The 26975-nt window shown below is 26.3% G+C and overlaps 2 protein-coding genes across 2 annotated transcripts; both read right to left on the bottom strand.

Moving 5' to 3' along the window:
- Positions 1 to 6551: 6551 nt before the first annotated feature.
- LOC113378370 (differentially expressed in FDCP 8 homolog) lies at positions 6552 to 19662 on the bottom strand. The gene is made up of 8 exons (XM_026618905.1): positions 19495 to 19662; positions 19247 to 19426; positions 16861 to 16978; positions 16618 to 16782; positions 13137 to 13204; positions 12327 to 12494; positions 9744 to 10001; positions 6552 to 6752 (listed from the first exon to the last, which is right to left on the bottom strand). The coding sequence occupies exons 1-8, from the start codon at positions 19660 to 19662 to the stop codon at positions 6552 to 6554; spliced, it is 1326 nt and encodes a 441-aa protein (XP_026474690.1).
- A 5904-nt stretch (positions 19663 to 25566) lies between these two features.
- Positions 25567 to 26499, bottom strand: LOC113378369 (renin receptor-like). Its single transcript, XM_026618904.1, has one exon. The coding sequence runs from the start codon at positions 26497 to 26499 to the stop codon at positions 25567 to 25569; it is 933 nt and encodes a 310-aa protein (XP_026474689.1).
- Between the last annotated feature and the right edge of the window lie 476 nt (positions 26500 to 26975).

The following is a 26975-nucleotide window of genomic DNA, read 5'->3' as shown; positions in this document are numbered from 1 at the left end:
TTGTTAAACGACCAGTTTTAAAAATAAATATATTATATATATAAATATAATATAGATAAGTTTATATATAAATAACTAGATGTAATTGTTAAGATATACATAGAAATAGCAAATATTAATTGGTGCTCTGCTTGGTAAAATGAAAAATGAAAACTGTCAAACATAACCTCAAACACAGAAATAACTACATGAGTAATAAATTATAAATTGTATTTATAATTTTTTTTGTATTAACAATATTTCTACTAATGAAAACTCTCAACTATAATCTCTTATACAATATTTTATAAGTTTGCTCGTCAGTAGAGTCCCCTTTATGTGTTTTTACTATTTTATTTAGATTTGTTCATTTTATCATTAAATTTGTCATTTTAATTTTAAATTTAATTTTTTTTATATTCTAATTTTAAATTTAAATTTGCCTGTCAGTAGAATTCCTTTCTTCAATTTTTTTTTAAATAAAAATCGAGTTTGCTCGTCGGTAGAGTCTTTTTTCTCAAAATTCTTGATAAAAATAAAGTTTGCTCGTCAGTAGAGTCCTTTTTTCTCAAAATTCTTGATAAAAATCAAGTTTGCTCGTCAGTAGAGTTCCTTTTTGTAATTTTTACTATTTTATTTAGATTTGTTCGTCAGTAGATTTTGTTTTTTATATTTTAATTTGAAATTTAAATTTGCGCGTCAGTAGAGTTCCTTTTTTTAAAAGTTAAATTAAATTTGTGTGTCAGTAGAGTCCCTTTTTTCAAAATTTTAGATAAAATTCAAAGTTGCTCGTCAGTAGAGTCCCTTTTTTCAAAATTCTAGATAAAAATCGAGTTTGCTCGTCAGTAGAGTCCCTTTTTTAAAAGTTTTTGATAAAAATAAAGTTTGCTCGTCAGTAGAGTTCTTTTTTTTAACATTCTAGATAAAAATCAAGCTTGCTCGTCAGTAGAGTTTCTTTTTTTTAAGGTTTTTGATAAAAATCAAGTTTGCTCGTCAGTAGTCTTTTTTTTTTCTTGACATTTCATTAAAATTTTTTTCAATTTTCTAAAGTTTGATTTGCTCGTCAGTAGAGTCCCTTTATTCTTAACATTTCTCCAGAATTTTTTAATTTAGTTTGCTCATCAGTAGTCCTTTATTGAAATAAATTTAAAGAAGGACTCTACTGACAAGCAAACTCAATTTTTATCTAAAATATTTGAAAAAGGGACTCTACTGACGAGCAAATTTAATTTAACTTTCAAAAAAGAAACTCTACTGACGGGCAAATTTAAATTTCAAATTAAAATTTGAAAAAGTGACTCTACTGACGAACAAATCTAAATAAAATAGTAGAAAACATAGAAAGGGACTCTATTGTCGAACAAACTTGATTTTTGTCTAGAATTTTGGAAAAAGAAACTCTACTGAAGAGCAAACTCAATTTTTATCTAGAATTTTGAAAAAAGAAACTCTACTGACGAGCAAATTTAACTTTCAACAATAATCTCTTTTGTATTTTTTACAATTTTATTTAGATTTGTTCGTCAGTAGAGTCACTTTTTTATATTTTAATTTGAAATTTAAATTTGCCCGTCAGTAGAGTTCCTTTTTTCAAAATTCTTGATAAAAATCGAGTTTGCTCGTCAGTTTTCTAGATCGAAATTGAACTTTGCTTGTCAGTAGAGTCCTTTTTTTTAAATTTCTGGATCAGAATTTATATTTGCTCGACAGTAAAGTCCTTTTTTTAATTTTGGATCAGAATTTATATTTTGCTCGTCAGTAGAGTCCGTTTTTTCAATTACACAATTTTATTTGATTAATAGAAATAATAATAGAATTAATAATAAAATCTTACACAAATCAAATAAATACAAAACAAATTTGTGTTACAAAACTCCATATATAATAAATTTTAATTTAAACTTATACATTTTTAAATATTTAAATTTATTTATCAACTGTCAATTATTACATCTGGTACTACCATTTATAACCCGCGCCATTCGGCAACCCTCTGTTTCCGCCAATCAGGACGCAGGATGCCTTTTGGGGACACAATATGGCGTCTTCTTTCGTTTGACAGTAGAAAAATATGTTGAAATGATTTAGTTGTATTTATTTATTGTTAATTGTAGTGAAAAAATGATGTTGAATTCAGTTTAAAGATGTGTTTTAACTAATTTAAATAATTTATGAAGTTATTGTAGTGTTTAGTTGTGGTTTAGTGGTTTAATTGTGCAATTGTTGGATTGTATTTGCGAAATTTGATGGTAGCACAAAATGGCAAGTGTTTTATAATTTTTATTTGTATATGTTTATATATGTCTTTATATATATATTATATATATATATATATATATATATGTATATAATCTAAATAAACCTAGCAAGACATTTTTTATAATATTGTAGTCCAAATGTTCCAAAATTTTGCATTAAACTCAATGTACTCAAACATAACCTCAAACTTCTTTAACACTAACCTCACTTTGATTTTTTTTTTTTATTTGAAAATTGAATTAGACAACTATTTAATATCCATACCCATTCACTTCTGGTTTAAACCCAACAGCTATTTTATGAAATGACTGATATCTTATCTCTATCGTAAATATATTTACATCAACTTTCACAATATTAAACGAGTTCAATATGAACTTTTATATTAATCGAGTTAAACATTTTACTAAATTAACAAAATAAGACAACTTTTTGACTGAAATCTAATTGTAAATATATCCGAGAGATACAATCAAAGGCACTTTGTCTAATATTATATTTTTAATCTTATAATATTTTTTAATTAATTACATTTAACTAACAAACAAATTAGACTATTCGATAGCTATTCGACTACTAGGTTCTCAATTGTATTCTCGAGTTAACATTGATGAAGGTGAAATGAAATAATTTAATTGAGTTTAAGATTTTTTTTTGTTACATACAGTTATTCGATAATGAAAAACTATTTCTATGCTCTTGTGTTCAACAATTTTATGAATCGTATCTTTATTTTCTAACTTTTTAAATAATTAATGTTTTTGTTGGTCGACAGTAGAGACTCTTTTTCAATATTATTGATATAAAAATTGTATTATTCTTGATGAAAATTGACTTTGCTTGTCAGTAGAGTCTCTTTTTTTCAAAATTTGTGATAAAAAGCGAGTTTGCTCGTCAGTAAGGTCCCTTTTTATATTTTTTACTATTTTATTTACATTTGTTCGTCAGTAGAGTCACTTTTTTATATTTTAATTTGAAATTTAAATTTGCCCGTCAGTAGAGGCCCTTTTTTCCAGAAATTTAGTAAAAAACAAGTTTGCTCGTCAGTAGAGTCTCTTCTTTTCAAAAATTTTGATAAAAATCAAAATTTGCTCTTCAGTAGAGTTTCTTTTTTCAAAATTCTAGATAAAAATCGCGTTTTCTCGTCAGTAGAGTATCTTTTTTCTTATTTTCTATACGTCGTTAGAGTCTCTTTTGTCAAAATTCTTGATAAAAATCAAACTTGCTCGTCAGTAGAGTCTCTTTTTTTTAATTTTTTGATAAAAAAATGAAATTGCTCGTCAGTAGAGTGCTTTTTTAAATTTATTTTAGTAAAGGACTTTACTGACGAGTAAACTAAATTAAAAAAGTTCGAGAGAAATGTTAAGAATTTCAAAAAAATGTTTAAAAATAAAGAGACTCTACTGACGAGCAAACTGATTATTTAAAGAGATTCTCGTTTTAGTTTTTTTTCGTCAGTAGAGTCCCTTTTATATTATTTTACTTTGAGAGTCCCTTTTCGTTTAGTAAAGATTGAACTCACTTAATAAAGAATGAACTCTACTGACTATTGAACACGATTTAAATTAGAAAAAAAAAGAACTCTAATGATGAGCAAATTGATTATCGTCTGAATTGAGGGAAAAAAACTAAAATAGACTCTACTGACGAGCAAATTCGATGAAAAATGCAAAAAGTGTTGCTAAGATTAGAGACATGGATTTATATAGAAATGGTTTAAAAACTACTTTTATCGTCAGACAGTTATTAATTTTAAATTTGTTTTTCGTTAATTAATTGAATTTAGTAGTATGTGCCATTTTTTTTATTTTTCAAATATTAAAATTCAATTTTATTTGAAAAATTTTGTATTTTTGTAAAAGTTCAAGTGTGAAACACGCCTTACAACGCTAAAGCTCCACCACACTCTACCGGCTCCATATAAAAATAACCTACTTGTATCTACAAAATGTCAAGTGCGAGTGCGGCTTTAGGCTAAAGCTTGTAACACACTGTGCAACTTTATATCAATTAAATAAACTTAAAAAGATATAGTTTACTTTGCGTGCATCATGCAACAATGATGTACATTTAAATTATAAAATCGAGTTTTAGCAGAGCACTAATATATATTTTTTTTATATATTAATGAAATTCGATGAGTCATCTTCTATCATCATATCATTATCAATACGATTAGAGAATGTCTTCATATCATCATAATGCTTATCCTCTTCATCATCCCTTTTATAAAATGTCACACATATCTTTCTATTAATTAATTATTAATAATTATTGATTAATAATTAATAATAATGTCCTATACATATATAAATAAATAATAATTAGCTTTATTATACGTACAATAATGGTTACCTATATACATACATATACATATACATATATTATAAATAAATAAATAAAAATAAATATAAATTAATAAAATTGATAAATTGAAATAAACGATTATAAAATATTATTTGAGGGTTTTTTTCAATTGTATTTTACAGTATTGTAGATATTTTTTTTTGAAGTTGTGCTTCTAAGGTGACTTGTTTTAATTTGCTCGTCAGTAGAATCCTTTTTTAAATTTCTGGATCATAATTGAATTTTGCTCGTCAGTACAGTCCCTTTTGTCAATTTTCTGGGTTATTAAAATTTGCTTGTCAGTAGAGTCCCTTTTTACAACTTTCTAGGTTAGAATTTAATTTTGGTCGTCAGTAGAGTCCCTTTTTTTAATTTTCTAGATCGAAATTCAAATTTTGTGCGTCAGTAGAGTTTTTTTTTCAAAAATTTTGATAAATATCTAGTTTGCTTGTCAGTAGAGTCTACTTTTTTAAAATTCTTGATAAAAATCGAGTTTGCTCGTCAGTAGAGTCCCTTTTTATAATTTTTACTATTTTATTCAGATTTCTTCATCGGTAGAGTCACTTTTTCATATATTAATTTGAAATTTAAATTTGCTCGTCAGTAGAGTCCTTTTTCCAAAAATTCTTGATAAAAATCAAGTTTTCTCGTCAGTAGAGTCCTTTTTTTAAAATCTGGATCAGAATTTAATTTTGCTCGGCAGTAGAGTCCGTTTTTGTTTTTTTCTACTATTTTATTTATATTTGCTTGTCTGTAGAGTCACTTTTTCATATTTTAATTTGAAATTTAAATTTGCCCGTCAGTAGAGTCCTTTTTTTTCTTAAAATTCTAGATAAAAATCGAGTTTGCTCGTCAGTAGAGTCCCTTTTTCCAAAAATTCTTGATAAAAATCAAGTTTGCTCGTCAGTAGAGTCCTTTTTTTAAAATCTGGATCAGAATTTAATTTTGCTCGGCAGTAGAGTCCGTTTTTGTTTTTTTCTACTATTTTATTTATATTTGCTTGTCTGTAGAGTCACTTTTTCATATTTTAATTTGAAATTTAAATTTGCCCGTCAGTAGAGTCCTTTTTTTTCTTAAAATTCTAGATAAAAATCGAGTTTGCTCGTCAGTAGAGTCCCTTTTTCCAAAAATTCTTGATAAAAATCAAGTTTGCTCGTCAGTAGGGTCCCTTTTTTTAATATTTTAGATAAATAGTTCTTTTTTGTATTTTTTACTATTTTATTTATATCTGCTTGTCAGTAGAGTCACTTTTTAATTTTCTAGATCGAAATTTATATTTTGCTCGTCAGTAGAGTCCCTTTTTTATTTTTAAAATCAGAAGTAAACTTTGCTCGTCAGTAGAGACCCTTTTCTTAATTCTCTAGATCAAAATTAAACTTTGCTTGTCAGTAGAGACCCTTTTCTTAATTCTCTAGATCGAAATTTATATTTTGCTCGTCAGTAGAGTCCGTTTAAAAAAACGGACAAAACTTTACTAACATATTCCTAAATATCAAGCCGCTTCGGTATTAAAACGCATAAAACCAAAATCAGTCTATGTTTTAACGCGTGAAGGTCACTCTTAGAACTTTCATATATGGATCGAGCACGAAGCGTACTAAAAACTTTGTTTCACACTTTTCAGTTAAGTCCAAGACGTGCGGTCGAGGCGTGTGAATCGGACGTTCACATTAGACTTTTGCGGGATAATAATGTATGTTAAAAGTGGTACATTTTTTACATTTTTGTTTATATCTTTTGAATTATTGAATTTATCTTGAAACAATCTTTTGCTAGTTTATAGATAATTGAATTATCTACGCTTTTGTCTAATATTGTAAACGTGTATATTTAATAGATAAGAAAATAATGAATAATTAAAAATACAGTTTGTCAAAAATTATATATTATGTATAATAAAGTGTATAAAATGTTAAGTCATTAAATAAAATATTATATATATATATATATATATATATATATATATATTATATGTCGTTTTCAATTTTGGTTTCGTTTTGTCTCCTCTCGATCCTCGTGCACTTCGGGCAACACTTTGCCTTTTTCGTCCAACAAAGTCGATGGAAAATCGAATTGCATTTCCAACATGGCATCGCACAACTGTCAAAAGGGTAAATTATTTCGTTGTTGCCACACAGTTCGCATAAATAGCCTTTTGCTTTGCAAATCTGGAAAAAAATAAAAAAATAAAAAAACAATATTGTTATATTTATAATGTTATAAATTGATATTACAAAATAAATAAATATCTTGTACGGAACCCTATTACTTTTTAGAATGTTTAAGTATGATTTCTAGTTAGTTCTTGTCGAGACCTTTCATTTGATACCCCACATGCCTATATTTGAAGTAAAACTTCTTGACTCATAATTGAACCCGTGTTTGGCAACCCATTGGTTTACTTTTTATTGTATCTCTTGTAACTTTTGAACGGTTTGTCCAATTTAAATGTAGTATTCGACGAATTTATGTTAAATTAAATTATTTATGAAATGTTCTAATATAGTTTGACTCTACAGCAACTTGGTGTACTTTAAAATTGTAAAAATTGACATTACGAAATAAATAAATATCATGTACGGAACCCTATTACTTTCTAGAATGTTTAAGTATGATTTCTAGTTAGTTCTCGCCGAGATCTTTCATTTGATACCCCACATCCCTATATTTGATGTGACAACATCTCTACCCAAACCTAATATTTTAAATTCGATATTTGCTCGCCATGTCGTCCGAACCTAACACGACGCTTTCCCATACATTTTTACTTAGGCTCGGTTATGCATGGTAAGCGTTACTCCATTATTTTTAGTAAAAATGTATTTAGGTATTGAGATGTATTTTATAGCAGTCGAATAAATGTAATAAATTAGTTGTAAGTGTTATTTTGCCTTAAGGCAAGTTGCTGGAACATCCCATAATACATGTAAATAATTTATAAGATTTTTTCGTCGATTTCAAAATTTAAAAAAGGGACTCTACTGACGAGCAAACTTTAATTTTGATATAGAAAATTAAAAAAAAGAAACTCTAATGACGAGCAAACTTAGTTTGTCCGTGAAAAAGAAAAGGGACTCTACTGACAAACAAAAAAACAAGCAAATTAAATTACTAGCTAAAAGAAAAGAAAAGAGAATTCTACTGATGGACGATCTTATATTTAAGGTCAAAAAGAGACAAGATTTTTTATGAATTTGATTAGAAAGCACAGAGGGGACTCTACTGACGAACAAACTTTACTTTCATTTCTAGAAGATTAAAAATTGACTCTACTGACGAGAAAACTCCTAACATTGATCTAGATTTTGGTCTTCTAAAATTTTGATCTAGAAGAATAAGAAAAAGTGACTCTACTGACGAGCAAACTTCAATTTTGATCTAAAAATATTAAAAAAAGGGACTCTACTGACGAGCAAACTTTAATTTTGATCTAGATTACAAAAAAAGACACTACTGACGAGCAAACATTAATTTTGATTTAAAAATATTAATAAAGGGACTCTACTGACGAGCAACTCTAATTAAGATATAAAAGCAAACTTTAATTTTGATATAGAAAATTAAAAAAGGGACTCCACTGATGAGCAATCTTATTTTTAATTTAGAGAATTAAAAAAACGATTATAAAAAGGGACTTTACTGATGAGCAAACATTAGTTTAGAATCTAAAAAAAAGGACAAAGTAAAAATAGAAACAATTAAATTGTTTCTAGTTTTATTATTCTATTTTCAAAATTAATATTTATGTTGCCTGACAGTATAGTCTTTTTTTGTATTGCGTAATGCTGAACTTATAATAAATTTGGTGGTCAGTACAGTCCATTTTTAATTGATAATTATATTTCTCGATCTACTAGAACATTTAAGGCAACCTTGTTGGAAGTCAGTTTAGAAGTTTTACTTCAATTATTTTTATAGATTATTTATTTATTATTGGTTTCTTAAATATGACAAAAAATTAGCTTTAATTAAGGACTCTACTGACGAACAAACTTGATCATGTATTTATCAAATAAGAAAGACACGTTGAAACAAGGACTGAAGGAACTCTACTAACGAGCAAACTAAATAAATGCAAGATTAAATACAACAATTTCACTTACAATATTTTTGTCAATACAATATTATAGATAATTTAATTTAGCACAATTTTGTCGAATATTTGGTTCATTTTGGACGAACGGTGCAAAAGTTACAAAAGATGCAATAAAAAGTAAACCAATGGGTTGCAGAACTCGGGGTCCAGTATAAGCTTAGAAGTTTTACTTCAAATATAGGCATGTTGGGTATCAAATGAAAGGTCTCGACGAGCACTATCCAAAAAATCATACTTAAATACTCTAGAAACCTATAGGGTTCCGTATAAGGCATTTATTTAATTCGTAATGACAACTATCACATTCTTCAGGTACACCAAAGTGTTACAGATTAGTACATATTGTAGATTATTATATTTCGTACAATTTTGCCGAATATTGCGTTAAATTTGGACAAACGGTTTAAAAGTTACAAGAGATACAATAAAAAGTAAATTGGGTTGCAGAACTCGGAGTCAAATATGAGCTCAGAAGTTTTACTTCAAATATAGGCATGTGGGGTATCAAATGAAAGGTCTCAATAAGCACTTATTAAAAATTATACTTAAACACTTAACAAAGCAACAGGGTTCCGTACAAAACACTTTTTTACTATCTAATCTCATTTATTTGTTTTCAAATACGATTTTAAAGTATACCGAGTTGCTGTGGAGCATATTGCGATATAAGACAATATTATAGAATATTTAATTTATTACAAATTCACCGAATATTTCATTTACTTTGGACTAACCGTTTAAAAGTTACGAGCGATACAATAAACAAATGCACCTTAAAGAAATTGCTGAACTATAAATAGTACAGCGGGTCAAATGCGAGTTAAGAAGTTTTACTTCAAATATAGTCATGTGGGGTATCAAATGAAAGGTCTCGACGAGCACTATCCAAAAATCATATTTAAACACTCTAGAAACCTATAGGGTTCGGTATTAATGTTAAATCCTAATTCTTATTCATTATTTACTCGTATTAGGAGTTCAAGCAACTTGCCTTAAGCCACTTACAACTATTTATATATATATATATATATATATATATATATATATATATATATGTTTTTACCTCACAATTGATGATATGCGTACGATATTTCTCTCTTAAGTCTATCAAAAAGTTATTTAAGCTTCCATTGAAAATTCCTTCTAAATCCGACATGCTGTATAAAAAGTATGACTCCGGTGATTCTCCGGAATCTTTGGTTTCTACAAATTCTTCCACCAAATGTCGTTTTCCGGTGATGTGTTGTATTAAATTATCTTCTTGAGCCTTTCTACAGGCTGTTATATATTTCATCATTGATACTAGGTCTTCACGATTTTTCTAAAAAATAAGAAAAAATATTTAATAATTGATTTTTGTTAAATAACAAGAGTAATTTGTTTGGAGTACTTTTTTAAATTTAGTTTATACATTAGTTAAATCGGTAAAAAAACGTCTAGACTTATATATACAACAGTTGAGTTTTCTAAGTTATCTAAAATTAAATGTCTTCGATGCTCATTGAAGTATTTAACTTGATGATGCTTCTAATAGAAAATAAAATTACTGCATTTAATATGTAACAAAGTACCCATCGATACGAGACAATTTGGTATCAACTTTCTTAGAATACTATTGTTATTTGTTAATAAATAATTAACATAAAATTTACTGAATTTAATTTTGAACAATGTACCCAACTAACATGAAGTTGTACGCGGTTCGGTACTGTCAACTCTTGTTTTGACCGTTAACATTTAAATTTGAATTTGCTACATATTATTTGTCATTATTTATAATATTACATTTTTGAACAATTGCTCGCATATTTTAAGTATTAACTAATAAATAAATATTAAGTATTAAAATATAGTATTGTTGTTATATTATAAGAATGTATAATAAAATAAAGGTGTATATAAAAAAGTGCAACCGGTGAATCTAATAATACAAAATGCCATTTCAAAGTTTGCAAATATTTTGTAAATAATTTTGTTTGAAACGTGATGAAGTGTGGTATACAGAGTTGTAGACAATTCTATTAGCTTTTCAATGGTATATAATAATATATTTGTTGTAAAACAATTTTTGCAATATAAATGTAAATATAAGCAAATGTAAGGAATAAAACCACCAATGCGGACTAAATTTTAAACTTTACAGATTTTTCTTATTTAATTTTGTTTGAAAAGTTTTTAAACGTTATATACAGTTTTATAGATAATTTTATTAGCTATCTAACAATATACAATATTATTGTTATATCTTAATAATTTATAATAAAATACGCATATTTATAAAAAAAGTGCAACTCTTCTACTAATTTGTATATAAAATGTTTTTAAATTACTGCATTTAATTTTGAACAATGTACCCAACACACATGAAGTAGTCTCCAAGTTGGTACTGCCAACTCTTTTCTGACCGTTAACATTTGAATTTCAATTTACAATACAATATTTGTGTTTTTATCATCAACAATAATATTAAATTTTTATAAAATTGCAAAACAACTCATTTAAAATAAAATCAATTATTAGTTAAATAGAATTAGTAAAATCACAATTAGTATAGGACTCTACTAAAAATATATAACAATAGTTCAATAGTTCAATTTTGAGAAGTAAGAAAGAACTCTACTGACTGCCAAACTGGTTATCGACTGAATTATTGAGAATAAAATATGAAAACTATAAATTATAATATGACTAATAAAAAGTTCATTCACACAAAACAAAACAAGAACTCTTTTGACAAACTAACTTGATTTAAACACAAAAAAGGAACTCTTTTGACAAGCGAACTTATAACCTATATATAATTATTAGAAATTATTAATAGAATGTCATATTGAACATCAAAAGGACTCTACTGACGAGCAATTTGAGGCAGATGTGAGAAAGAAAACATATTTGTTTAGACAGATTTGTAGATAATTTTATTACCTTTCTAACAATATATAATACTATTGTTATATATAATATAATTATATTTTAATTTTGTGTAATAAAATAAACGTTTGTATAAAAAAGTGCTACGGATCAAATATATAATTATGGACGCTGATAACTAGATACTAAATTTTAAAATTCGCAGATTTTTTTTAGTTAATTTTGTTCCCAAAACTAAGTCTTTAAACTATAATTTTATTAGCTTTTTAACGATATATAATAATATATATGTTGTAAAACAAATTTTAGCATTATAGTCGTAATTAGAAAAAAATGTAACCACTACCAATAGCTGACTACAGTTTCAATTTTACACACTTCTCTTGCTAAATTTTGTTCAAAAAGTTATTAAACCTTATATACAGTTTTGTGGACAATTTCATTACTTTTCTAACAATATATAATACTATTGTTATATTTTAATTATTCATAATAAAACAAACGTACAACTGATGAAACTAACATACATATTGAATGCAGCAAAACAACTTATTATAATTTGTATATAAAATGTATTATAAAATTACTGCATTTAATTTTGAACAATGTACTCGACACACATGAAGTTGTTCGCGGTTTGATACTGTCAACTCTTTTTTAACCGTTAACATTTGAATTTGAATTTACAATATAATATGTTTAATAGTAAGATTATATTATATTATATATATATATATATATACATATACATATACATATAAATATAAATTAGTACCTTGACAACACTTAATTCAGGAACAAAATCCAACAGTCTCGGGTTCAGTCTTTGTAAATCGATCACAGGACGATTGTAAAATAAATTTAGAACTTGCAAAGATGATTGGCTTACAGGACGTGGTTCAAAATCCCAATTTTGGATAACTCTTGCTGGGATAATTGCCTCCTGTAAAAAGAAATAAATATAAAATATATATATATATATATATATATATATATATATATATATATATATCTTATATATAAAATTCTTCTGTAATGATGTATGAATTGATACTCCTCCTAAACGGTTATTCGGATTTTGATAAATATTTTTTGAGTTTATCAAAGAACATTTTCAAGATTTAACGAACAATAAAGCTAACTATAGTAATATTGTAGAAATAAATGGCAAAAATTACAAAAAAACACTTATCATTCTTTGACATTGAAAATATTTGAACTGAGAAATATCCAATTCACTTGAAATTTGAATTTAACTGAAATTATAAGCCTAGATAATATTAGAATATAATATTCAAGAAAAATGTAATGTCTGCATTATTATTGCCGAAGAGCAGCTGAGATGTGCCCGAAATTAAAATAATATAAGATACAGTCAACACAGTATATGTTTGGCAGATGAAATTATACAATTAAGTTTAATAAATAACGCAATAAGTTCAAAATTGCATATACATTATTTTTTTTAAACTTATGCATGTAGTATTTTAGTTTACTTTACTAAATTATTTAACAATACAAGAAAACGTCTGTCTGTATATATATATATATATATATATATATATATATATATAATTTCACTTACTGAATTCCAATGACATGTCGAACAATAATAATTTCCTGTGTAGTCACAAAGTCTAGGATCCAGATTTTCTGTAAACAAAATTATTCCATTAATATATCTATTTATTTTGTTATAAATATTTTTATTACCAAAATTATTTACAAATCTTTCAAACCTGTTTGAATTAAATATTGTCCCAAACAAGCAGCGTATCCTTTATATGTAGCTTTGTAAAGGATAAATAATATTATATTAAAATCATATTTAAATAATTAAATATATATATTGTTTAAAACCTAATAAAATCGTATTTAATAATATTATTGTTAATGATAAAACACAATAAAACGACTTTGAATTCGATCTTTCATTATTCTTTGGAAACAAATAGAAAATTCGGGACATTTTTTTGGTTTTTGTCAAATAACTCACAAATATCATATAAAAGCACCCCTTTTCGGTTAGATAGAGAGAAACTAGATAAATTTACTACGATTCCATGCCAACAGTTATATACACTCCGATATAAAAGTTTATAAAAGTATTAAATATATTATTTAAATATATTTTGTTAATTCAAATTCAAACGTTAACGGTCAAAACAAGAGTTGACAGTACCAAACCGTGTACAACTTCATGCGTTGGGTACTTTGTTCACAATTAAATGCAGTAATTTTATAAGACATTTTATATACAAATTATAATAAGTTGTTTAGCATATACAGAGTGTCTTTTTGTAACGACAAGGTTTCGGATGTATTTAAAAAAATTGTAAAATAAATGTTGTGCTTTTAGAATACATAAACATATTTAAGATTTAATTTAATGTTTATTTAAATTTGATAAATTGAAACATGTAAATATTTCAGTTTTTTTTTTAATTTTTTTTTTCGCTTTTAAATACGATGTTAATGAAGTTTAGAACATTAGTTAATAAACTGATAAATTTCATAACTTAAAATAGCTAAAATAGTTAATACATTTAATAACATGAAAAAGCTTTTTAGATAAAACATATACTATGTATGCCCTGAAGATACGTCTCATTACGTTAAACTTTTATTTTAATATTTTATTTACTCAATTTTATCATTTATAAATAAGGTTTCTCTTGGCCTATAATATTTGACAATTCTTGTTTAGACCAAAAACTTTATAAACTATATCTTATTAATTAAGAAGAAAAGGCCCGACTGATCTTTACCAACGTTTCATAACATCTTATGAACTTAGTTTATTTGCTTTTGGTGCACTTTTTTATATACACGCTTATTTTATTATAAATAATTTAATTATAACAAGTTTATTATATATTGTTCAAAAATATAATATTACAGTTAATGGTGATAAAAATACAAACAATGTAAATTCAAATTCAAATGTTATTAACGGTTAAAAAAGAGTTGACAGTACCGAACCGCAGACAACTTCATGTGTGTTGGGTACAATGTTCTATATTAAATGCAGTAATTTTAAAACGTTTTATATACAGATTATAATTAGTTGTTTTGCTGCATCAATATGTATGTTAGTTTCATCAGTTGCACGTTTAATTTATTATAAAAAATTTAAATATAACAATAGTGTTATATATTGTTGGAAAGTTAATAAAATTTTCTACAAATCTGTATATAACGTTTAATAACTTTTCAAACAAAATTTGTTAAAAAAAACGATAAAGTTGAAACATTACTTAGCCATTGGTGAGTTTTATAGGTTACATTTTTTTCTCTTCACGGTTATATTATTAAACTTTGTTCTACAACATGTAGATTATTATATATCGCTAGAAAGCTAATAAAATTATCCATAAATCTGTATATAACAATTTATAACCTTTAAAACAAAATTATGTTAAAACACATGTTTAAACTTTGAAAGTGAATATTTACATTTTTTTATATTTACGTTTATAGTGTTTAAATTTGTTTTAATGCATATATATTATTATATATCGTTAAAAAGCTAATAAAACTATCTACAACTCTGTATATAACACTTTGTAACTTTTAGAACAAATTTATATATATTTTTTTAAACTTCAAAAGTGAACATTCAGTTGCTTGTAGTTTGTACTACATTTTTTATATTTACGTTTATATTGCTAAAATTTGTTCTAACATATATATATTATTATATATCGTTAAAAAGCTAATAAAATCATCTACAACTCTTTAAATAACATTTGCACACGTTTCATACAAATTTATTTATAAAATATTTTTAAACTTTAAAGTGTCATTTTATATTATTAGTGTCATCGGTTGCACTTTTTTATATCCACATTTATTTTATTAACATTAAAATTATTATTAAAATATAACAATAATATTATATACTGTTAGAAAGGTGATAAAATTGTCTACAAATCTGTATATAACGTTTTATAAGTGTTCGAACAAAATTAAATAAGAAAAATATGTGAACTTAAAAATTTAGTTACCATTGGTGGATTTCATTGGTTACGTTTTTGTATATTTATCACTATTGTACTAAAATTCATCTTTATGGTTATTTATAATATTATTTCTTTAGAAAGTAGATAAAATTATCTATAAATCTGTATATAACAATTTGATAGTATTGGAACAAAATTATGCAAAAATAATTTGTTAAACTTTGAAATTAAAATCTTTGTCGAGCGCCAGCATTACTTGAGCTTCAACGCTTTAGTTTATATTTATAATTATTTTGTTTAAATTTAATTAAATATATTAACATTATTATATATCATTAGAAAGATAATTAAATTATCTACAAATCTGAATATACCGTTTGATGACTTTTCTAACAAAATTTAGTAAGAAAAATTTATGAATTATAAAATTTAGTATCTAGTTATTAGTTAATTTATTTGAAACATATTATATATAATTGATTTATGAAAAAAATAATTTAATTGCAAGTTAGTAATTAAATATTACATTGATTATAATTATATTTAAAATGTTGACAGTTGAAAATTTCAAAATGTCTACTTGACAGTTCTGAATCCAACATGGACGATTGACAGCTCCAAATTTGAAATAATTCGAGTTATAAATAAATGTCGTTGGTTTATATTTATATTTATTTTGCTTGAATTTATTTAAATATATTAATAGTATTATATATTATTAGAATGCTAATTAAATTATCTATAATTACGTATATACAAATTTACAAGTTTTAAAACAAAATTGTCTAGAAAAAATGGTTAAACTTTAAATTTGCATTCATTGAATTTTTTTGGTTCGATATCTGACTAAACTTTCTCCTCAACTCTTTTATATTTTCTCTCGGGTAAAATGTTCATTTAACATTTACTGCATTTAACGTAATGGCGCTTAGACCAAAACATTTTTAAAATTAAATCATTTTTCATAGGCCTATAATATTTTAGACTACAAACTGTTCAATTATAATTGTATTATTATAATAAATTACTAGACAATTAAAATATGAAAGAAGTTATATAAATATTTACTATTATTTTTATCTGTATGACTTTATACCTACTTACTATTTATTAGCAATGTCTTGCATTCAAAGCATTTATAAAATTGTGAAGCCAATCCTTTCTCAGGACAAATATCTATGATCGGTTTTCCCATTTCTGTAACAATCACATTTGCACAAACTCGCAAAATGTGGCCGACACATTTGTGGTGGCAGCAGAAACCACAATCTAAAAAGTAAAAAAATAATAATAATAATAATAATTATTATTATTATTATTATTATTATTATTATTGTTATTATTTACCTGTACAAATATAAGAAGCTTGTACAACGCTCCATATTGTTCCACTGCAATGATCGCAATGTTGTCTTCTAGTAGTCGGTGCTTGTTGTCTTAATTTAAAATGATGCCCTAATATTACCTGAAAAAAAAACAAAATTTAATATAAAAGACGATAGTTTTTGCATAAAATAATACTAAATTGAAAATGTGCAGTATTTTTGTTTAAAACAATTAAACGAGCCAAATATACGAGTGATAATAATACACAAATGCTATATTGTAAATTCAAATTCAAATGTTAACGGTCGGAAAAGAGTTGACAGTACCAACTCGTATACAACTTCATTGTGTTTGGGTACATTGTTATGAATTAAATGCAGTAATTTCAAAACATTTTATATACAAATTATAATTAGTTGTTTTGCTGTATTCAATATGTATGTAGTTTCATCGGTTGCACGTTTATTTTGTTATACAAAGTTAAAATATGACAATAGTGTTATATATAGTTAAAAAGATAATAAAATTATCTACAAATCTGTATATAACGTTTAATAAGTTTTCTAACAAAATAAATTAGGAAAAATCTGTAAATTTAAAATTTAGTATCTAGTTATTAGCACAATGTGTTAAAAGTCATTAATTATATATTTGCTTTTATACAAACGTTTATTTTGTTATACAAAATTGAAATATGATAATAGTGTTATATATTGTTAGAACAGTAATAAAATTATCTACAACTCTGTGTATAAAATATACAGAGTCTCTCTTTCTATCAAAATTATCATTTGCTCGTCAGTAAAGTTCCTTTTGTATTTAGTTTCAGTTTGCTCGTCAGTAGAGTCTCTTTTTTGACAACATTTTAAATTTATCAACAAAGAGCAAATAAAATTTAATTTTAGAACATGAAAAAGAGAACTCTACTGAAGAGCAAGAGCAATCTATGATGATAGATAGAAAATAAAATCTGAGTATAGAAAATTACCAAAGGACAAACAAATTATATATTTAGATAGAAAAGTGAAAAAGGACTCTACTAACAAGAAAATTAAAACCTGCATATAAAAACAGACTTTTATTAATATTTATTATTCTGTCTAAAAAAGTAAAAATGGGACTCTACTGACGAGCAAATAAAATATCTAGATAGAAAATTGAAAAAGGACTCTACTGACGAGCAAATTAAATATCTAAAGAGAAAATATGAAAGGGACTCTACTGACGAGCAAATAAAATATCTAGATAGAAAATTGAAAAAGGACTCTACTGACGAGCAAATTAAATATCTAGAGAGAAAATTAGAAAAGGACTCTACTGACAAGCAAATTAAATATATAGAGAGAGAATTAAAAAAGGACTCTACTGACGAGCAAATTACATATTTAGACAGAAAATTAAAAAAGGACTCTACTGACGAGCAAACTGGCTAAAGAAAATTGTAAAGTATTAAAAATATTACTTTAATGATTTGTTGATATAGATGTGTTGAAAACTAAAAGAACTCTACTAATGATCAAATTAAAACCCATTTGAAATTTTTTTTTAATTTTAACTTATGTTACTATGTACAACTTTGCGTCCGCCGTTTTTTGTATAAATCTCGCTTTATAAAACGGCGGAAGCAAAGTTGTACATTTAATATTGAATCCTGCTGGTTTGTTGAATTTGTTACCATGATATTCGAGACCTTTCATTTGATACCCAACATGCCTATATTTGAAGTAAAACTTTTTAACTCGCATTTGACCCTCTGTACTATTTATAGTATGACAACTCATTCCTGTGCATTTATTTATTAAATTGTTTGTAACTTTTAAACAAATCGTTTCACGCGAATGAAACATTCTACAAAAATGTTCTAAATCAAATTATCTATGCTTGTACTTAATATCAATCCTTAAATCAACTCGGTATACTTCAAAATTGCAATAGAAACTAGAAAATTAGTTTTGAGTATTGGATATGTGTAATTGTACGGAACCCTGTCAGTCAATTTTGGACGTCACTGGTATATTTGGTTAATGCTCGTCGAGACCTTTCATTTGATACCCAACATGCCTATATTTGAAGTAAAACTTCTTAACTCACTCTTGACCAGCTGTACTATTTATAGTTCATAAAGTGCATTGGTTTATTGTATCCCTTGTAACTTCTGAATGGTTCGTCCAAACTAAATACAATATTCTACAAATTTGTTGAAAACTAAGTGAAATATAATATTGTCTAACATTATGGAACCCTACAGCAACCCGGTATACTTTAAAACGCTTTTAAAAACATATCACGTGTACAACTTTGCGTCCGCCGCTATTGTAAAGAACTTGCTTTGTAAAAACGGCGGAAGCAAAGTTGTACACCCAACTTTAGTAAAATAAATTTGGGTTTAATTAAAGTTAATAAATACTTTTGTAAGTTCCTTTTGCAAATTGGGATCCTCCAAAGCATCCTTCAACTCCTCAGCACACAGTCGTAACTCCACCAAATGCCTGACAACCCATTTACGTTCTTCGGAGCCACTTTCAGTCTCCAAAACTAATGCTTTGCATTGCTCGATACTATGTAGAATTTCTGGCAGAGTCGCTTTCTGTAAAAAAATAGACATTAAACCTATTGTACAATATATTATATATCAAGTATTGACTTATTATTTACATCTCCTAATATCAATTGCCATTTATACTTAATAAGCCCCGAAGGAATAGCCTGAGACTCCTCTTCCAAAGATAAAGAACTATTCGAACTTGTTATTGTTTCTGGAGGGTTTATTTGTATGCAAATGTCTGTTGGGGCTGTTGCGTAGCCTTCACGAACACTTTCCATAATTAATAATAATTGTCAATTGTTTAAAATTAATTTTTGTGCGTTAATAAATTTAATGTATAATAATTAATATTATTATATAATTAATATTAATATATAAATGTGTAAAAAGCGCTTTGTTATTATATAAATATTTACATGAGTTTGACAGTTCGAGCTGTCAAGCGTCCATGTTGGATTCGGAACTGTCAGGAGGACATTTTGAATTTTGCAACTGTCAACATCTAATAATAATATTTAATTTTGTTTGAAAAGTTATTGAAGGTTATATATACATTTGTAGATAATTTTATTGGTTTATTAAAGATGTATAATAACGTTAATATATTCTATTAAATTATGACAAAACAATGTGGAGCTGTCAAGCGTCCATGTTGGATTTGAAACTGTCAAAAAGATATTTTGATTTTGCTATTTGTTAGAATTAATTGTGCGTCTTGTTTTTAATTTAGAATAAGCAATTCGAATCACTTTTTACGCATTTTTATATTAATAATGATAATTATTTACTTTTGTGCGAACTGTCAAATTTGTAAGTTTGAGCTGTCAAGCGTCCATTTTGGATTCTGAACTGTCAGGAGGACATTTTGTATTTTGCAACTGTCAAAATACATTATTAGTTTGTTAAAATTAAATGTGCTTAATGTTTTAAATTTACAATGAGTCAATTTAATGATTTTTTACGCATTTATAAAATAATAACAATTATTATTTACTTCTGCACGAACTGTTAAATTTGTTAATTTGAGCTGTCAAGCGTCCATGTTGGATTTGGAACTGTCAAGGGATTTTGCAACTATCAACATTTTAAATATAATTATTACGAATGTAATGAAGATAATATTTTATTAGCACTTAGCAATTTATTTAAACATATTTATTTTTGTTGTAAATTAAATATATAAAATGTTGCAAATAATAATGTTAAAATAAATATTTTTATTAACTATATGATAAATTTTAAAGTTTTCTTACTAAATTTTGTTAGAAAAGTTTTTAAATGTTATATACAGATTTGTAGATAATTTAATTAGCTTTTTAACGATATATAATAATGTTATTAAATTTAATTAAATTTAAACAAAATGAATATAAATATAAACCAAAACGTTGAAGCTAAACAATACGGACGTCTTACAAAGATTTGGATTTCTAAGTTTAACGAATTATTTTTGCATAATTTTGTTCCAATACTAACAAATTGTTATACACAGTTTTACAGATAATTTTATCTACTTTCTAATAATATACAATAATATATACATATTGAAACAAATTATTTAAAAAATTAATTAAAATCTAAATAAAATGTTTGACCAAACATCATGAACTAGATATAACTCGTTGTTTAATTTCAATTTTTTAAATATATCTTTGTTCCATACGATTTAAATTGTTATATACAGATTTATAGATAATTTTATCTACTTTTTAAAGATATATTATTATAAATAACCTTCAAGATGAATTTTATTACTAAAATGCTAAATATGAAAAAATGTAACCAGTGAAATCCACCAATAGCTAACTAAATATTAGAATTGACCACTTTTCTCACTAAATTTTGTTTCAAATTTTGTTTGTTATATGCAGATTCGTAGATAATTTTGTTAGCTTTCTAACAATATATAATACTATTGTTATTTTTTGATTTTCTATAATAAAATAAACGTGTTTACAAAATAGTGCAAAAGATGAAACTGGTACTATAAAATTCATTTTGATAACAAAGTTTAAAACTATTTTGTGAAAAATTTTGTACGAAACATGTTAAAGTATGGTATACAGAGTTGTAGATAATTTTATTAGCTTTTTAACGATATATAATAATATATATGTTGTATAACAAAGTTTAGCAATATGAACGTAAATATAAAAATCGTAACCAATGAAATTCACCAATGGCTAAGTAGATTTTACATTTTACACAATTTTCTTATTCAATTTTGTTTAAAAAGTTAATAAACGTTATATACAGATGTGTAGATAATTTTATTAGCTTTTTAATAATATATAATATCATTGTTATTACTTAAGTTTTGAAATTAATAATTCATTTATTTTGGGCAAAAAATGCTAAAATCTCAAGTATATTTTTTTCAATTTGCATCATTTGCTGAAAATTTTGTTAGAACATTTAAATACTATTATATATTACTGAAAAGCTTATTAAATTGTTCACAAGTCTGCATTTACATTTTTAAACGTTTTAGAACAAACTTTTTGATAAAAATTACCTACACTTTGAAATTTAATATTATCACACACTTTTTTAAATTAGCAAAATGGATAAACATTAAGTAAGTTTTAAGTTTTAGTATTTAATTATTGGTTATTAGTAGATTTCCAAGGTTACATTTTTTGTAATTACCTTCATATTGTGAAAATTTGTTCCACAACTTATATGTTATTATATATCGTTAAAAAGCTAATAAAATTATCTACATCACTATATATAACAATTTATGACGTTTAACAAAATTACTTACAAAATATAGTTAAAAATGAAAAGACAAATATTATATTGTAAATTCAAATTCAAATGTTAACCGTCAAAACAGAGTTGACAGTACCAACCCGCGTACAACTTCACTTTGTTGAGTACATTGTTTAAAATTAAATGCAGTAATTTTATAACATTTTATATACGAATTAATATGTGAATTAGTTTCATCGCTTGCACTTTTTTTTTACTTAGACGTTTATTTTACTATAAATAATTAAAACTAGCTGTAAGTGGAATTCTGTCTTAAGGCAATTAAGGCATCGTGCCTTAAGGCAAATTGCTGGAACTTCCCGTGCCAAAAATTATTTTTTTAAAAACGATTAACATTTTTGAAAAAATTTCACTTCGAAAAAATAAGATTTTTTAGAAATTTTAAATCGGACAAAAAATTACTTTTTTTTGAAAAAAAAAATTACGTTTTTTTGAAAAAAAAAAAATTTTTTTTTAAAAATTTTTAAATAATTTTTTTTATAAAAATTTTTTTTTTGAAAAAATGTCTTCATTTTGATATATTTTGGAAGATCTGAACTTTTTTTCAAAGCAATCGTACTGCTTTAACTGCATAGAGACGAAATATAGAAGCGCGTAAGCGCCGCGTCGCTGTCTAACGGAAAAACAATAGTACGGAACCCATAGGAATGTAAACAAAACTTATACTTATTGTTAAAATCTCAATAAAATATCTGATAATTTGATATGCATATGTCTAATGTCTAATGATTATTGTTGACCGCCAAACGTTATTTTTTTTAGTTTTTTTTACTAAATCTCCGAAACCGCTAGACCTATCTTCATGAAAATTTGATCAAATCTTCATCTTGTTCATACAAGTAAAATGTTTTTTGAACTATACAAATCGGACGCTCCGTTCTCTTAAAAACTGAGTTACCGTTTTTGGCCCTTTTTGCCCCATATCTTCGGAACGGCTAGACCTGCCTTTGACAAAAACTAATCAGCACGTCTCCTTATCAATACGAATCGAATGTTTTCTGAATTATTCAAATTGCTTCATCCGTGTTCCCGAAATCGTCGACGAAAATTTGTATCCGAACACACACACACATGGACGCACACACACACACACACACATACATCAATTTTCTCCAAGGTATGCCAACATATTCAGAAACCTCTGAAACGTGAAGATATATAAAAATTTTCATTTTCGATTTTTTTGCGATTACTTACCCTATGGAAAGTTAATTATAAATAAATCAATTTATCATCTCCAGAACATTAATAATCGTCATTTCATTTCGAATCAAATTCCAAAAAAAAATAGTTGCCAAAATTACACAAAATTGAAAAAGTGCTCCCGCATAGTCACAGTCTAAACGCATTTGCAAATAATTCTGTGCGACATTCTCACTTATACTGTGCTCAGATTGGCGGCATTTTCACATTTTTCAATAATTTTCACAAAATTGGAAAAGTGCTCCAATACACAAACAGTCTAAACGCACATGGGTAAACATTTGTACCAGAGTGGCGCTTAGACTGTGCTTAGTTTGGGTGATTTTTTGAATTTTTAATCCAAAATTACAAAAAAAATTTTTTGGAAAAAAAATTAGAAACAAAAATTTTTTTTTTCCAAAATCAATTATTTTGTTGAAGAAAGCAGAAAGTTCTTTGAATCATTTAAATCGGACGCTTAGTTCTCTCAAAAACAGGCATTTTTTTAAATTTAGCTCTGTATCTCCGAAACCTCTGGGCCTACCTTTGCCAAAAACTAATCAGCACATCTCCCTATCAATAGGAATCGAATGTTTTTTAAACCATTCAAATCGGTTGATCCGTTCTCTCAAAAACTCGCTTTCTATTTTTTGCACTCTTTGCTCCATATCTCCGTAACGGCTGGACCTGCCTTTGCCAAAAACTAATCAGCACATCTCCCTATCAATAGGAATCGAATGTTTTTTAAACCATTCAAATCGGTTGATCCGTGCGCCCGAAAACGTGGACGAAAAAAAGCGGACATACAAAACACACACACACACACACACACACACACACACATCCATTTTTTCTGAAGTATGCCAAAATGTTCAGAAACCTTCAAAACGTCGAGAAATGTAAAAATTTTTGATTTCGATTTTTGGACGATTACTATAACTTACCCTACGGGAAGTTAATAAAACAATTAGTATTATATATTGTTAGAAAGGTAATAAAATTATCTACAAATCTGTATATAACGTTCAAAAACTTTTCGAACAAAATTTAGCAAGAAAAATCTGTAAAATTGAAACTGTAGTCAGCCATTGGTAGTGGTTACATTTTTTGCTAATTACGAATATAATGCTAAAACTTGTTTTAGCATATATATATATATATATATATATATATATATATATATATATATATATATATCATTATATATCGTTAGAAAGCTAATAATGTTATCTACAACTCTGTATATTACAATTTATTACGTTTCGAACAAAATTATTTACAAAATATTTTTAAACTTCGATATCGAATTCAAGTGCCATTTTATATTATAATTATAGATAATTTTATTAGCTTTCTAACAACATATAATACTATTGTTATATTTAATGTAACCGATAAAACTAATAATATGAAATGACACTTCATTTTTATTTCAAAGTTTGAAAATTGTAAATAATTTTGTTCGAAACGTAATAAATTGTTATAAACAGAGTTGTAGATAATTTTAACGATATATTTTAGTGATATAAACGTAAATATAAAAAAATGTAACCAATAAATCCTCCATGGCTAACTAAATTTCAAATTCCGCACATTTTTCCTATTTAATTCTCTTTTAAAGCATATTAAACGTTATATACAGTTTTGTAGAAAATTTTATTAGTTTTTTAATTATATATAACACTTAAAATATATTTAATTGAATTTAAACAAAATAAGCATAAATATAAACCACGAACATTTATTTATAACTTGAACTATTTCAAATTTGGAGCTGTCAAGCCGCCATGTTGCATTCGGAACTGTCAAGTAGACGTTTTGTATTTTGCAACTGTCAACATTTTAAATATTATTAATATATAATTAATAATTTGTTAAGAAAATAATTAATTACACAACTTTAAATAGTATATTGTGCTACCTTTATTAAAATTTGCTGAGGAGCATCTTGAATTTATTAAATTTTCTGGCTACTAAAACCACTTTTTCAATATCTTTATGCATAAACTATATTTAAAACATTCAATAAATACAAATAATATAATATATAACCTTGATAAAAAAAAAATTAATCAAGGTTCCAATAATGTACAATTCGGTAATACTAGGAATGTAAAACAAAAATGTAATAACAAAGATATTGTATTTTTTAAATTATATTGATCACGTTGCATTGTAATAATACTAAACAATCTATTTACAATTAAAAACACTCCTTTCCAAACTTAATTCTCCTTCTTGATGCGTGTGGATGTCATTCTGTAAATAATGGAGTCCCTTCCGGGGTCCATTGTGGAGATCGAGATGCAGATAGCTAGTAGCGAGAAGAAAAAGGCTACTCCGAACCATAAGATGATGTTAAAAACCACCGGGTAGGAGTCGTTGTATTCTTTAGCTAGGTTGAAATCGGGTTCTTTTGGAGCATCATCTGCTTGCCTTGTCTTACGTGTTAAGACGTCATTAGAGGTTAGTACGGTGAACAGCACTTTGCCTTTGTAGGTTTTATCGAAGGCTTCGCTCAAGGTTTTGATGGCTTTGGTGAGTTCAGTTTTGGCTTTGTCGGTTTCTTCGGGGGATTTGAAATTTGTTGCTAAGCGGAAGAAGAATAAGCTAGGACGTTCATCAGGGGTTAGTTCTAAGACTTTGTCAGATAAAGCGTTGAGGACACCCAGGTCTTTCACAAACTTCTCTGGTAAATCACTTTGTACCGGTTTGGGTGATACAACACCAAAGACACGCTCAGAATTTACGTTACCATTAGGTAACTCCAAGTTCACGAGAGTCAAATCATCAAAGGGGTAGCGTTCTTTGAAGCGTTTATCTAAAGAGTCCCATGTGTTATCCAATTCCTCATCCACAACCAAAGGATAAGTATTCTTCGAATCCAAACTAAGTTTATCGGTGCCTTCTACAACTACAGTGACTACAGCTTTAGGTAATTGAAAAGGATTTAATTTACTCACTCCGTCCCATTCGGCAGAACTCTGCTCCGATGTTAATCCTAGGGCTACGGAATACAATTCCTTTAACAAAGATTGGGGTAAAGGAGTCTCGCCTTGGAATTGGATTCCATTTGGAGAATTTAATACACTCAGTTCGCCGTTGCAATATATGGATGCCACAAGGGGCAGTAAATAAATTAGAACCTTTTGCCACATTTTATTACTTACGGATAAAACGTACGAATGCGATTTTATCCTGTGATCAATAAAATTTTAGTCATATGATTATGTTTCATATGACTGCACTTGTCAATGACGTGACGACGGTACCAACTTGCGGAAATTGTGAGAACTGTCAAAAAGATAAGACTCATTTTATTTTTTTACATTTTGCATATTATCAAGTATAAATATAAACATATTAATACGAAAAAGAAAGTATTAATTAAATATTACATTCATTAAAATTATGTTTTAAATAAATTATATGTTGACAGTTGCAAAATCAAAATGTCCTCTTGACAGTTGCGAATCCAACATGGACGCTTGACAGCTTCAAATTTCGAGTTATAAATAAATATTCGTGTTTTATATTTATATTAATTGGTTGTGATGTAATTAAATATATTAACATTATTATATATCAATAGAAAGCTAATAAAATTATCTACAACTCTGTATATAACAATTTA

Source organism: Ctenocephalides felis, unplaced genomic scaffold, assembly GCF_003426905.1.
Source record: "Ctenocephalides felis isolate EL2017-DRISC unplaced genomic scaffold, ASM342690v1 CF-g0.4_SCAFFOLD_01886, whole genome shotgun sequence".
NCBI lineage: Eukaryota > Metazoa > Arthropoda > Insecta > Siphonaptera > Pulicidae > Ctenocephalides > Ctenocephalides felis.
The sequence above is the reverse complement of the archived record's forward strand: the minus strand, read 5'-3'. Positions and strand labels throughout refer to the sequence as shown.

Bases quoted from the DNA above. Each gene is read 5' to 3' on its own strand.
- LOC113378369 (XM_026618904.1), bottom strand. From the start codon at position 26,499: ATGTGGCAAAAGGTTCTAATTTATTTACTGCCCCTTGTGGCATCCATA.
- LOC113378370 (XM_026618905.1), bottom strand. From the start codon at position 19,662: ATGGAAAGTGTTCGTGAAGGCTACGCAACAGCCCCAACAGACATTTGC. The intron at 16,979-19,246 runs GTATTTATTAAC...TTTTTTTTTCAG, and splicing joins TGCAAAAGGAACTTACAAAA to GTAATATTAGGGCATCATTT. The intron at 16,783-16,860 runs GTAAATAATAAC...TTTACTTTTTAG, and splicing joins AGCTTCTTATATTTGTACAG to ATTGTGGTTTCTGCTGCCAC.